Source organism: Rhea americana, unplaced genomic scaffold (genome assembly GCF_003343005.1).
Source record: "Rhea americana isolate MKP2758 unplaced genomic scaffold, rheAme1 scaffold_275, whole genome shotgun sequence".
Taxonomy (NCBI): domain Eukaryota; kingdom Metazoa; phylum Chordata; class Aves; order Rheiformes; family Rheidae; genus Rhea; species Rhea americana.
The window spans coordinates 124,439-139,254 of NW_028186396.1; the positions used below are offsets into that span (position 1 = coordinate 124,439).

General features: G+C 37.8%; 1 protein-coding gene across 1 annotated transcript in view; it reads left to right on the top strand.

Moving 5' to 3' along the window:
- The window catches only part of CCDC170 (coiled-coil domain containing 170), a 45,354-nt gene that overhangs the window by 12,012 nt on the left and 18,526 nt on the right, over window positions 1–14,816 (top strand). Inside the window, exons 5-7 of the mRNA XM_085308422.1 lie at window positions 1,093–1,349; window positions 7,078–7,222; window positions 9,156–9,341. Of these exons, the coding sequence (XP_085164548.1) occupies window positions 1,093–1,349; window positions 7,078–7,222; window positions 9,156–9,341 (588 nt within the window). The remainder of the gene's footprint in view (window positions 1–1,092; window positions 1,350–7,077; window positions 7,223–9,155; window positions 9,342–14,816) is intronic.

The following is a 14,816-nucleotide window of genomic DNA, read 5'->3' on the forward strand; positions in this document are numbered from 1 at the left end:
TACACTGTAATATCTTTAAATTTCTTAAAATATTTTTCACAACTTAAAAACCTTAATGCAAATCATAAAGAGCGGTTAATGCTTAGTTATGTGCCTATTAATTTTATATACTAGGAGCTAACRGGTCACCTTATATCTTGCTGCTTATAACTGAGTTGTAAGGAAAGCTTAAATGTGGCTTAACACTTCTTATAACAAAAATTCTGCTTTCAATTACTTGTTCCTTTTAACAACATATAATAGTAACACTGAAATTTTATGTGCCTGGCATGTCTGCCTCAAGCTCACTTTTTGGAGATGTTTGTAGCAGAAATAGTTGAGTAGAAAATGGTACTATAACTGAAAATTTTCAGGGAGGGAAAAGAAAAACAAATGAACTCCTTAAGCTGTTGGGAAGATCTAGCATCATCTTTGGAACAAGTTCTTGAAATTTGGCARTGATCTCTTCCTACCCTCCCCGAAGAGTCTTTCTGTTTCTGTGTAAATCCAGCTACATTGGGTTGGACTGAAAAATAACTGTTTGCATATACTGAGAAGAGGCTGCCTAGAGCACAACTCGAAAAATTTCATTGCCTCTGAAAAGGCTGCAAATCATCAAAACGCRATGCTCCACCCTCATAAAACAGGATCCTTTATATTTGCTGCTCCCAGCAACTGTAAATTATTTGTGTGATTGGGAACTAGAATTGGCAAAAGTGGGGAAACGGGCAAGAAGGTGGGAGTGATGGTGTTAACAGTATTGCAACTGTATATGTGTAASGAATGTGAGTTAAGGTTATGCAGAAAACCTTTACATTGGCTTTTCCTAAATTCTGAAATTATGAATGTATTTATCTTCCTGTAGGAGATTATATTAAAAAGTTGTATTACATAACAGAAGCTTTTTTTTTGCTAACCCCTTTTACTATTATTCTTTTCTACTTTGAAAAGAAAGTTAGTTGCCTCTCTCCACCCAGTCTCTTAGCAATACAAAACTGACACTTTTGTTCCAAAATGTCTCTTGTCACATTCTTAAACTTTTAATGTGGTTTGATATTTCAGTTTGGACAGACTTTTCCTTTCTTTTTGTGTTTTTTATTCTTCTGTTTATAGCTTCTTGAACTCAGATCCAAAATGGTCTCTAAAGAAGCCTCTTTTCAAGAGCTGAAGGCTGAAGCTGAAAGCTACAAGGAAAACAACGCTAGACAGACTTCTCTACTTATGTCTTTGCAAACCCGAGTTCAAGAGATGGAGGAAGAATTAAGTGTGCTCGCCACTTCTAAAAAGCAAACTGAGTTGAGAGCTCAGGAAGTATTCAAGGAGAGTTGGGAGCTGAAGGAGAAGCTTCATGAGCAAAATGCTGAACTTCAGTAAGATTYATATGAGCTATGAAACTATTTGTGTTTGCAATGACAGAATATAGCAGTTGTCAACAYAGAAAAATATGTCAGTAGGTAGACTTCATTGCAGGCCTCCTGAATTCTGTTTTGGTGCCTTGCAAAATCATTCTACTTGAGTGTGTGGAAGGTATTGAAATTAGTCTTCTGTTTTGAGTTGTTAGACCATAAATAAGGTTTTAAGAGTTGTGTCCTCTGGAGGAAAAATTAAGATATGGCTCAGCTTGGTATAACCTTATTTATCAAATATGAGCACAGAGGTCTGTTTCTGAGTGCAGCAAAAAAAAAAAAAAAAAAAAGGTATGGTTTCCTCATGCAGGTATTTCCAAGTATGGCACTGATGTAAACTTTATGCTTTTCATAGCACAGTTGTGATGAGTTCTATCTCCAGCAGCAGTCTATTGCCCTTGCCTGTCCTTATTATGTGATGCCTTTTCAGATACATATCTGTTGATTGGATTGGCTATGTGGTGGGCAGTAACTGTGCTGCTGCCCTCAGTCTTCTCTTCCCCAGRCTAAACAGGCCCAGTTCTTGCARATGTTCCTCGTAGGGCAGATGCTGCAGCCCTTTGATCATYTTCGTAGCCCTACACTGGACTCTCTCCAGTAGCTCCATGTCTCTCTTGTCCTGGAGAGCCCAGAACTGGACACAGTGCTCCAGATGAGGCCTCAGCAGGGCTGAGTAGAGGGACAGGATCACCTCCCTCGACCTGCTGGCAACACTCTTCCCAATGCAGCCYAGGATACCACTGGCCTTCTTGGCCACAAGGGCACATTGCTGGCTCATGGTCCACTTGTCATCCACCAGCTCTCCCAGGTCCTTCTCTGCAGAGCTGCTCTCCAGAAGGTCAGCCCCTAGCTTGTACTGATGCCTAGGGTTATTTTTCCCTAGGTGCAGGACCCTGCACTTGTTGAACCTCAGGAGGTTCCTCTCTGCCCAGCTCTCCAGCCTGTCCAGGCCTCTCTGAATGGCAGCACAGCCCTCAGGTGTGTCAGCCACTCCTCCCAGCTTGGTATCATCAGCAAACTTGCTGAGGAGGCACTCTGTCTCTTCATCCAGGTCACTGATGAATAAGTTGAGCAAGATGGACTGTTGGGGCATTCCACTAGCCTCAGGCCTCCAACTAGACTCTGCACCACTGATGACAACCCTCTGAGCTCTGCCTTTCAGCCAGTTCTCAATCCACCTCACTGTCCTSTTGTCTAACCCACACTTCCTGAGCTTGCCTAAGAGGATGTTATGGGAGAAAGTGTCGAAAGCCTTGCTTTTTTCCATTCTTGTAACCATTACARGGCTGGTATTTAAATGAGAATGCAATGTCCATCTTAATATTGTCTAGCAAAGMGCAAGATGAGTGTTTACCAGATGTCTGTTTTTCCCAAGTGAGTATTTTGCACAGCTCTTCCAGGCTTTGTGAATTTCAAGTGGATAATTAAGTTATTTTAGAACCTGGAGAAATCTATTATATTGCGCTTGTTTATTACCAGCTGARTTGCCAAAAGCCCTACCTGGAGAGTGCTGATGTGGATTGCCAAAGATTTTAGATTATAATCCAAATGTAAGCAAAAGAATAGTTAAGCCAAAAAGTATATTAKACATCCTTACAGGATAGTAAACATCACAGTCTCTAAGATAACARTTGTTAAGATTTAAAATGCTATCTTTGACCGAAAGAAAGAAGGATCTCTTACCCTACTTGCTTGACTCACTAGGAGAAAACTTTCAAAATAGTTTCATAGTAGTAGGCTTTTGTTACAGTTATGTGGCACAAATTTGTGCTGCCACCCCCAGTGTGGTCTTGTCCTTTACTTGCCTGCTCTGTTTTGCCTGGTTTGCTTTTGTTGGCACTTCCATTTGTRTGGCCACATGGTGAACAGGACCAGGGAACTGCTCCAAGTGATAACTAAATATGCCAATCCCAGATCCAGTTCACTGCACACGTAGTGTATACCACCAGAGTGCTAGCAAAAAAGGAAGGAAAAAAGGGAGGGTAAGCTTTCAAAGCTTTTTTCCTTCATCCTTTTTCTCATTCAGATGGTTATGTCCTCCCACTTAATACTAGTCAATATATTGACTTAGTGAGTTTTAGTTGCTTACTCTGACCACCTTAGTAGTGCATGGCACATGACTACCCATAAACAGACATTCAAGATTTTCACCACTAATTTCTAGAAGGAAAGAGCAAGTCAGTAGGCATGAAATGCACATTTGCATTCTATACCCAGGGATAGAATCAAAAATGTTTAATGAATTCTGTGATTGGTTTCCAAGAAGTACACCTCTCCTATTCAAAATGGTGCTTTTCTACTCAACAGGACTATTGCCATGGTATTTTTAGAGCCTGAAGTGTGAAAAGCTTTTTTTTTTTTTTCTTTTTTTTTCCTCATTCTCTTTGCTCATTAGTTCTGAAGAGCTAGCAAAACTGTGAAAGAGCTATGCTCCACTTTTTTTGTATCTCATTGCCTATCTTCTAGGTGCTCATACCTGTATGGTTGTACTGAAGGTAATTAAGGTTGTTCGTAGTTATCAAGTGTGTGCCTGGTACTTCAGATTCTTTATTTTTAGAAGCAGTTGCAGTTCTGTATGTGATGTGCCTTGATTTTCAGAGCCACAGGACAGTTTGCATGCTTAGAAGACAAGGAGATATTTTTCAATTTGTAAACTGAACACRTCTGAAATGGCAGTCACCAAGAAGCAATCCATATAAAGGCTTATTATGTCATTGCAGAGTAGCATGGACTTTAAAAAATACATTGCAAGTAATGATATGTGAAGTTCTCATGCCCTGGCTTTAAGGAGTGAATTTCATTTATTTTTSATTCAAAGATTACAAAGGAAAAATAATTTTAAAAGATTAAAATCTATATTTAAATTATGTTATCGTTGTTAACTTGCAGAAAAATTTGCCTCCAAAACTAGCCTGTACATTTTAAGAATGTAATTAATATATGCTTTGCTGCCTTGGCTATGTGTAAAATTGTCTAGAATCTGATAAAAGGTTGGAAAGTCATTGTTAACATTATAAAAGTTCTTATTAATATGAAGACTCTTTGAATATGTAATACCAAACATTTCATGAATCTGTTAGTGCTTTGAAAAAAGCTGTCTGCCTTATGATATTTCAAGTCCTCTTGAAGGTTAAGCTGACCATTAATATGTGAGACCAGATGTTTCCTGTGGTATATACAGCTTGTCTTAGYACTGCTGCACATTTGGGCTTCCCTAGACAGGTACTTTTTCCCCACTGAGAAGTTTTGCTTTGCACAGGAATTCAGGCTTTCCTCCATTCCTCCAGGATTTCCAGCTACTCTGTAACACAGTAACTTTGATCAAATTGCAGGATGTCAGAAGTACTAGATGATAACAGCACAGATCAACTCCATAGTGCATACACAGCAAGTTCAACATGGTCTGAGGTGTGGATTTTTGGTATGTGGGATCATGGAGTAGTTTAGGTTGGAAGGAACCATTTGAGGTCATCTGATCAAACCCCCCACTCAAAGCAGGGCCATCAGTTAGATGTGTGCGGGTCATCTGGGCACCACTTTGGCAGTAAATCTGACACCTGTGTTGAATCAGGCTTGTACAGGTACTTAGACTGCATACGAAGTATGATATACAAGTGTCAGTCTAATACAGTAGTGTATATGTGTGTATCCATTTCTGGATTCTCCACATTTCCACTTCTGATGTATCCCTCTTCAGGACAGCAGTTTAGTAGCCATCTTGCAGCTTAGTTTTGCTGGGGTAATGGAGGAGAATATCGGTTGCCTTGAAGTGAGGAAACTGAGGTACTTTTAATCTGAGGGCCAGAGCATGCCGCATAAAATAGCGCTCTTTTGGCTCAGTGTGTGTGCTGTGCAGTATTGCACAACATTTTCCTCATTCTATGTAGAGAAGTAATTAATGATTTTCATTTCTCTCTTTTATTCTTCTACTCTCTTYTGTTTTGCAGCAATGACAGCAACTGGGCTGATCCCCTTTCTACGGCAGTATCTTATGTTTTTTCATGGACTGCCTCTTTTGCTGACCGYCATGTATTTCCCAGAAGTGTCTCATGATGGTTTTTGATTATGGAATGGTGCTCAGTTGCTTCTTTAATTGCCATCCTAGAGAAAAATAAAGCAAAAGTGAAAAAGAGAGAGTCCTAAAACTGCAAGAATGGCCACCTTGGCATTGCTTACAACAATTCTGTGCTCTAATAAATAAATACTGTAATAGAATTAAAATAAAGTTGCTGAAGTTAACAGATAACTCTTCGGGGGTATCTTAGATCTCATTTTATTCTAGTGCTCAAATCTTSGTCAAGAACTTGCCTTAGAGAGTACCTTGCTTCTCCTCTAGAAGCTTGAAAGATTTCTAGCTCTTGTACCAATTGCATTTTTACCACTGAGTACTGTTCTAATATTAGTTATCTCTGAGAATAAATCTGAACTGAAAATTCTTTTTTTTTTTTTTTTTTCATTGCTGTTTGGTAGCATTATCTGTGATCTCTGCATGTTGCTGGGTTTAAGAAATGCTGTGAACAGCTTGATACCTGTTCCTTCTGACCGTGTCTGTTGAATGGTATACCAAGAATACAAACAATTCCTTCTGATTAGTTCTGTTCATTCTTATATATTCTGAAATGATGTTGGAGTTGATACCTGGATTTCACAAATCATTATTTTGAGCTCTTTGATTTTTTTTTYCCCAATTTGTTCTTTTGCAGTTTCTCAGGAGTGATGCTCAGTGCTACAGTGCCATGAACAAAGTTTAGCACTTCTATATGTTTATTATCTACATAGACTATGCCAGTACTTTTTTCCTAAACTTGTCTTTGTCTGTGGCAATGAAAAGAATGTAACCGTGTTCATGCAAATGAATTAAATCAACCACTCTGTTATTTCATTGTTCATTTTTATAGAGCACTTGAATACCTATACCTACTCTTCGTGCAGGTAACTTTGGCTGTTAACTGATAGATATGTCATGTGGGATGCGTATCTGCCTGATAGGTACCTTTGGAGAGTCCTGAAACTGAGAAAGAAGCTGCCTTGTCTGCAGACTTCTGTGATAGTTTTCTTGTTCGTTTGTTTTAACTTGATCCCCTTTGGCCTGATGAGGATTACACTTTTTTTTTTTTTTTCATCTTCTTTTTTGGGGTGTAGTGTTACACAGCAGAAGGCTGTGCCTACAGCAAACTACTGTCTCCCTTTTCTGGTTGCTGCTGCCTGTAAAATATTCTGGATGTCCTACACTTCCGTTCATCAGAGGGGGCTTTTCGCCCAGAGTCTGTGGAACAGCACTGTCAGGTGCCCCCCCACCCCCGACAGGGATTTGATCCCTTTCTTCCMCTTTTTACTTACCTTTTTACTTGCAGCCTCCATTACTATTATCTTGGGTGCACTTGTGTTAAGTTTATTGGGCTGCTGTGTCTTAGTGAAATCCTKTGCTAAGTAAGATGGGATCGTAGAGGATTATTTTAAAATGCTAATCAAAAGTGAAGATGAAAAAATGTTTACGCATAAGGCAACTAACAAGTTATATATATTAACATTTAGAGAATTATTTAACACACACAACTTGTAAAGATCATTTTACAATGTGCAGAAGCTAGCAATAATCTTAGGATAATGTTTTTTGGCTAGAACTCTGTTTCAGAGAACATTCATCCTGATATGCGCTTTCCTTTTTTTTTTTTTTTTTTTGGCTGATTAGTAAATGTTTGAATGAGCGTGAAGAAAGTAAGACTGAAGCTTTGAAGATTAGCAGAAAACATGAGGAGCTGCTAGTACAGCTTTCTGAATTCTTGGACACGGACATCAGAGAAAAAGAGGAAGCTCAAGAACATTTAATTTTAAAGGTAATTATGTGTAGGCAAAGGCTTTTTATTAGGTACTGATGAGACTCATTAAAACATTTCACTGTTTTATTACTCCAGTGGATATTCCTAAAATGAGTTTAATTCTTAAAAATATTTGACTTGACAAAAAATGCATTCATACTTCTATATGATTTTTAGGAAAATATTTATCAAAGAAATAAAGCAAATATTTCAACAACTTAAATGACAAAGACAAAATCTTTGTGCTAAATGACARCACTGTCTGTAAATCATTATTTAATCAGTTTTTCATATTGTCCTGATTTTACAGATGCTGAACACTATTAGACTTCACTGAACTCAGTTTTGTCTTACCTACATAAATATTTAATTAACGAGCAGTTCCTAAGTATGAACCCTGAGTAGATAGGTAGCTGAAAGCTTTCCTAAAACATTAGCAATGAGAATCACTAGATGACCTATAAATTGTACCACTAGTTCKTAATATTTATCTAAAGCCAATGTACCATTAAGTAGAAACATCTGAAATGGTCTACTCTGAAACAGCCTCTAACTGTGTCCTGTAACAAATTGCTATAAATTGCTGTGTGATGTATTTGAAACATAATCATAAAACTTTATTATCTTTTTTCAGAATATTTCTAAAGTTCTGGAAGCTAAGCTTCCATTCAGGAAAGGAAAATTGTTTTTATGATCTGTTAGCCTTTCAGATGCAGCTAAAGGCCAATTTATCCTAATTTTATGCATCTTTCTCATTTTTGTCTGGTGTTCTCTATCCCTACTTTTCTCTCACTTGGGAGCATACCAGCTATTTGGGGAAATTCTGCTTTAGTATATTCATATTATAAGAATTCTGGCTCTAAGGAATACTTAATAAATTAAACTTATTATTTATTTAAGTATGTGTCACAGTGATTTCTTACAGTCTTTGCTGTCATAATATTACAAGCACATTCAAATTGTAACAGATGCTCTACTGCAATCTGTCTAGTTATCATTTTAGGCAAATATATTTAGTGTTAAACTAACTCATACATGCTTTGAGTTAAACAAATAATGAGACATAGAGCTTAATAAAGAATGTGTTGACTTATGTTTAGTGACATAAATAAATCTAGATGGCAAATCTAGTTTGCACTGAAAATTGTGTGCTTTAGGAAAACATAACTACTTGTTTTTCTGTTTGGGGTCATGGTATGTGTATCTAGGTTGTCTTCTACATTATGGTTTAATTTAAGACAGAAGTGCTCTGGCTTAATCTGTAGAACCATCTTGCTGGTAGGAATCAGGGTACATTTTATTCCTTATTTTCCCTGTATACTCTCTTAAGTGTCCACACTCATCTATTCGGCTTCTTGGAAGCATATTGTGCCAAAATAGACCTAGAATCTTCCTGGAATTACTACTTTTTCCAAGGTGTCAGTTGTTCAGAACAYAAACTCACAAGTTATTTGGCCCCATCCTTGAATAAGCTAATGAAATAGCTGTTACTAGCTCAAGTCTCCCTGTGCCTAAAAAAATTCAAGCATGAAAAGAAGCTTTTGGTTTCTTATTCCAAAGCCTTGGGAAACATAAATCTTAGCAAACCAAACCAAAACTGTCTGCCTTTCACAAGAAGATAGTTACATGATCTGTTTTCATTTTTCTGACCTGCTTCATGTCAAGTACAGATACACAGAAGTGACAGTAGCTCTCTACATCTTTAATAGATCATAGAGATTGTGCGGAAATAAGTCTGAACCACGTTACACCAAGATGTGGGTTTGTGATGGGAATATGGTTTTCACTTTAAATGTCTTTCTACTATTTTAAAATGGAATAGTAGAATGCAATTATAAATCTAACCTACAGGTCTTAAACACCACGTTTTTAGGATGATTAGGATTGTGATGAATATAGATTACTGTTAAGTGTTCTTAAAATTTTACTAATATTTGAATTATTTGTCTAGGCCTGTGAAATATGTAAAGAAAATACGACACTAAAAAGCCAGATTGCTGTTCTTCAAGAAGCCATCAGTGYCCATGAGATGGAGTCCAAGGCTAACAGAGAAACTATCATGAGGCTTGTTTCAGAAATGACCAAAGAGCAGAAAAAGGCAGCAGGATACTGTCAAGACATGGAAAAACTTAGTAAGGTATGTAATTACAGGGTGTGCACGTTTGTCTTGTTTAGATATTTTTTAGATATTTCAAATTAATTTTCAGTAGAARGTGTATTAGAAAAAGTATTTTTGGCAAACCTTCAAGCGTCTTTACTAAGAAGAGAACATTTTTCTGTGGTTACCCTCTACTTTTTTAAATTCTGAAAATATATAGAGATTAAACATCAACACAGCTGAAGAGGGACCTGCTTCAGATTTGATGTTGACACTTGAAAATTGATATTTTTGCTTCCTTCATACAGTCGTAGGCTTWGCTGTTGCTTGCACAAACATGTAATTTCACAGAAGTTTTGTTAGAACAGTGCAAATGTATAGAGTTATTGAGTATCTCTGAGGCACAAGTATGGCACRAGGAAAAAGTACTCTTTTAAATAGTATTTATGGAATATCACTAGTTTTCTAAGGGTTATTCTACTGAGTTTCTTTAAAAATTCTAATGAGAAACTGAAAGGAATTACTAGAACAGTATTGTATTCTTTTCACTTAAAGAACTGGAAGTAAAGTGTCTTGCATTACAGACACTAGATTATTTGCTTTACCATGTGACAAACTCATGCTTCRTTGACTCATAGACAAGTAGGTTGTAGCCAGCAGCATGCCTCTTGCAGGAGAACACTGTTTTGCTTTRGAGAACCCATACAGGAAATCTGAGCAGGAATGAAGCTGTAAGTCAAGAATTCAATAAGTTCACCTAGCTACAGTTTGTAAAAGGTAAGAGTAAGTGAGCACTCCAAGAGAACTCACCTGAGAATTTTTGTGCTTTGCAAAGAATGGGCAGGTGACAATGTGAGTTATTGTAGCAGTTTTCCTGATTAAACAACACCTCACTTTGAGCAATAACTATAAAAAAGGAGCAGTTTACTAAAATGGTCATGATCTTCTGCAGGTACTGAAGCAGTGCAATTAAAGCTGAYAGGCAGAACTTAGGAAAATAAGAGCTGTGACTTAGGCTGCTAAATGATGTGGCTGAGTTAGGTATAGAAATTTTAACATAAATTGAAAACTTAGTTGCACAATGTTCTAAGTTAATATAATTACTCCTTCCTCCATATTAATCCTTCCCTGAACAAAAGTCCACCACTATATGCTTTAAAAGATGAAGTGTTCTGATTTGTTTGTAGGCATGGTACTTAAGAGATGAGAAATAGCTGATGGCATGCTTTAGAGAAGAAAGAATTTGCTATGGAGAAGATAAATATTAGGCACTAGGAGGGTCATAAATCTTTCTTCTGAAAGCACCTATAACAAAGCTATGTAACACATTCTGTCCAAGAATAAACTTAGAGTGAGAGCGCCTGTATTGAAAACTTAAACAGGTCCTTTCTGAACACTTTTTGTTCCCATACATTCARCACAAACTTGTGTTTGAATAAGGGGAAAATGTAGTATACTTAGTAGGTAAGCCAGAATCAGTCATTTTAAGTGAAGATGTTGGTTTCATTTGTGGTGTTTTGTAAGTTTGCTCTGACAGTCAAAACGTCTCCAAATTTCAGCAAGTTTTATGAAAAACATTTTCCTATGATTTATTGTGCAAATGCCTAATACATAATTTATTTTATTTGTTCTRCAGCAATATATTGTTAAATTAATAGCATAAGCAAGTTATGATGGAATTTTAGTGGTTCTCTATTTCTTGCCTTTCAAATGAAGTGTATGCCATTATGGCTTACATGGAGGTTGCAGATTCTTCCAGTGGTTTGGCTACAAAAAGTTACAGAWACTGAGTAAATTGATTGAGAAGGCTTTGTTTGCAACTGTGTATTAAAAATTCAATATTGAAAAAACAAATAAAAAGCAGAAGATTTTAATATATGTATCTAAGGTAGGATATAGAGCATCAGCTCTTCCCCTGATGGGTGTCTTACTAGGTTACAGTGGACACATCCTCAGTGGTATAAAGTAGACTTGACTTTGCTGCACAGTTTAAATAACCACATGGATACAATTGCACATCGTGATATGTACGCTTGTCAAAGAATAAAGCCTCCACACTGTCCAATCTATACTGTCATAGGCAACAAACAAATATTTCTCTGCTAGAGGAACACACACATTGCTCATTATACCTAGATTGTTTTCACAGAATCACAGAATGGTTGATGTTGGAAGGGACCTCTGGAGATCATCTAGTCCAAACCCACTGCTCAAGCAGGGTCACCTGGAGCATGTTAGACAGGGTTGCAACCAGGTGGGCCTTGAAGATCTCCAGAGAAGGGGACTCCACAACCTSTYTGGGCAAYCTGTGCYRGKGCTCTGTCACTATCACAGAGAAGAAATTCCCCCTCACGTTCAGGCGGAACTGCCTGTGCTTCAATTTCTGCCCATTGCCTCTTGTCCTCTCACATGGGGCAACTGAAAAGAGTTTGTCCCCATCTCCTCGACACCCTCCTTACACACATCGATAAGATCTCCCCTCAGTCTTCTCTTCCCCAGGCTAAACAGGCCCAGCTCTCGCAGCCCTCTGATCATTTTCGTAGCCCTGCACTGGACTCTCTCCAGTAGCTCCATGTCTCTCTTGTCTTGGGGAGCCCAGAACTGGACACAGTACTYGAGATGAGGCCTCAGCAGGGCTGAGTAGAGGGACAGGATCACCTCCCTCGACCTGCTGGCAACACTCTTCCCAATGCAGCCCAGGATACCACTGGCCTTCTTGGCCACAAGGGCACATTGCTGGCTMATGGTCAACTTGTCATCCACCAGCWCTCCCAGGTCCTTCTCTGCAGAGCTTCTTTCCAGCAGGTCAGCCCCTAGCCTGTACTGATGCATGGAGTTATTTCTTAACTTATTTTCTGAGCTTTTATTAATTGAATTGCCTGTAATAGAATTTACCCAGTGCAAATTGACTACAAGTGATTCTTTCCTGTATTTGCCTCAAGCTCTTAGTGTCAAATATGTTGGCTTTTTTTCTGTTTTCCCCCAGCTTTCTCTCTCAAAAATCTCCATAAGCGTATACAGGCTGTCACACAAGCCCCTTTATTTCTGTTCAGCAATTCTGTCAGTTTTCTTTAGCAAGCCTCAGACACAGCACTGTTATCTACCTTCTGTCTGATTTTTTTTTTGGCCACATAGTTGTTCAGACAAAACCAAGAGAGAAGTGAACTCCCTTTCTTGACCAAGTGCCTTTGTCACATTCAGAGGCAGCTATTGAACAATCATGTAAAACAGTTAATAGATTTTTAAATTCATGATGAAGAAAATGAAAGGCAAGTTGGTTTCACTGAAGCAGTATTATAGCAGAATATCAGGCTGATACATGTATAATCCAGAATGTTTTTGAATAAATGTGCTGTGATGTATGTTTTAGTCAGCGGGTTTTCATTTGAGCAATATTAGCATGTGAACCACAATTTTATCTATTCCCCCCTCAGCGTCACTGTATCACAACTGTCAAGCATTAAATGACAAATTAATATAATTAATCATAGCTTGACAACCAGCTTTTATTGTACCATATTACTTTTCTTTGTCTAAGAATTCTGAGCTCCCCAAATTTCTAACTGAACGTTGCAAGAACTTGCTCTTAGAATTCTGTAAATATTTTGCAAACCTTTATTCTGACAATGCTGGATATCAGATTCATATTTGCTGGAAAATAATTTGTAAATGCTAGCCAGATTTCTAGACTGAGAAATGGAATACTTGTTCTTTCTCACTGTGTGTCTAGAACGAGTGATGGTTTATTATGATAATTRTTGATTATATAGTTATGACGTTTTTGTATTGGGGAGAGCTTAAGAATGTCTGTAGCTCTTTAAAAAAAATTTCTGWTCTGCTCTAATCGAGTTTCATTCTAGTATTTAATAAGTTCCTATGTGGTATTTTTTTAAGGTATAGAATATAAAGCAGTTGTTTTGCCAGGTGAACTTGCCATTCATACAATATTGCCATTGCTGCACCACAATATCTGTTAAACTGGTTTGTTTTATTTCTCATTTTCTCTGATGATTCAACCTGGAAATACTTGTGATGCTTGCTGCAATGCTAATTTAAACATCAGTTTTACAAAGGTACGCGCCGTGTAGTGTCTGTAACTTAAAAAATATATTATCAAGCAATTTTAATTAATACAAATATAGTTATATCACTAATGCAAAATTAATCATGAAAACCTAATATTTTATTAGATTTAATATTTTATAAATTACTTTAAATACATATATTCTCTAATTAGCATCTAATCTCTACAACATATTTTCAATTAAAAAAATATTAAAATCAATTGACTTGATGAATGCATAAATAGACATAAGCTATTATTATTTAAGGAAACTGAATAAACTGCAGAGTTGAGAAACMTGCCTACATTTTGAATATGCCTCAATACTTTGTTTGTAAGAGACAGGAGGCCTGGCTGTTAGAGGCCTRGCTCTTTTTATTTGTAAGATTTGTCATAAAGAAAATAACTTTTAGGGACAGGTTTYAGCAGGCATTACAAATATTTCCAGGTTGAATCATCAGAGAAGACGGGAGATAAGAACAAGATAGTTTRCAGTTCATGTGGTATGGCAGCAGTAAGTGGACACTTGGCTGGAGTAAGAATTCATCTGGAAAGATACCTGAGATACCTGCATTCTCTTTTATACCTTCTGAATACTGCTAATGTAATTTGGTTTTTTTGTATATGCAATCACTGTAGTATATTGCCACCATGAAGCTCTTTGAGGTGCCCATGCCAATAACGATGATGTATTTTACATTCACATAAACTTCTGTTGTCCAAAACCCCTCTATGCTGCTTTCATCAAAATGCTGCGCTCTTGAAACAATGAAAGCTGGAAAGCTAAAAGTTTCCTCTGGAAAGATAACAAGTGCGTTAACATGTGGGTATTCCCAGGGAAAAAGAGGAGGAAATGGAGCTGCAGTTGGGGCAGAGGTGGTAATGCTACATGTTCATGAACGGGGTAATTGCACAGGAACGTGCTGCGAGAGACCTGCCAGACTGAGCTGTGAGAGCGGCAGCCTAGCAAGCAGCGGTGGGGCAAGCGCGTGGCGATTGCTTCTTGCTGGCGGGCCCTCCGCTGCCCTCCGTCCAGGATGCCCCTGTTCTAAGGCTGCAGCTCTGTCTTACCAGCTAATGCTGCTGCTACATTTGTGTGCTGCTGCATGCTTTGTTTCATTTTGACCAAAAACAAACAGTAAATTCCTCCAATTCTGTATGTTGTTCTGTATGTATATTGCCAAAGTCCAAGAAAGGCTCTGGACACTGTCATCTGTGTGAATGTCACTGTTCAATATGTCTAAATTCTTTTGACAAAGCCTCTCTTGTCTCATGAACTCTCAAGTCTGAATCCACCTTCCTACCGTGTAGTATTTTTCTTTATCTCATTGGAAGTAAGTCTCTGAGCTGTGCTTAGTTTGGAGTGGGAGAGTATTCTGAGGAAGTATATGCTTCCTCTGCTCTTGATGCACTYTTTGAGATGACTGTTACTGCCTACTATCAGAGACTAG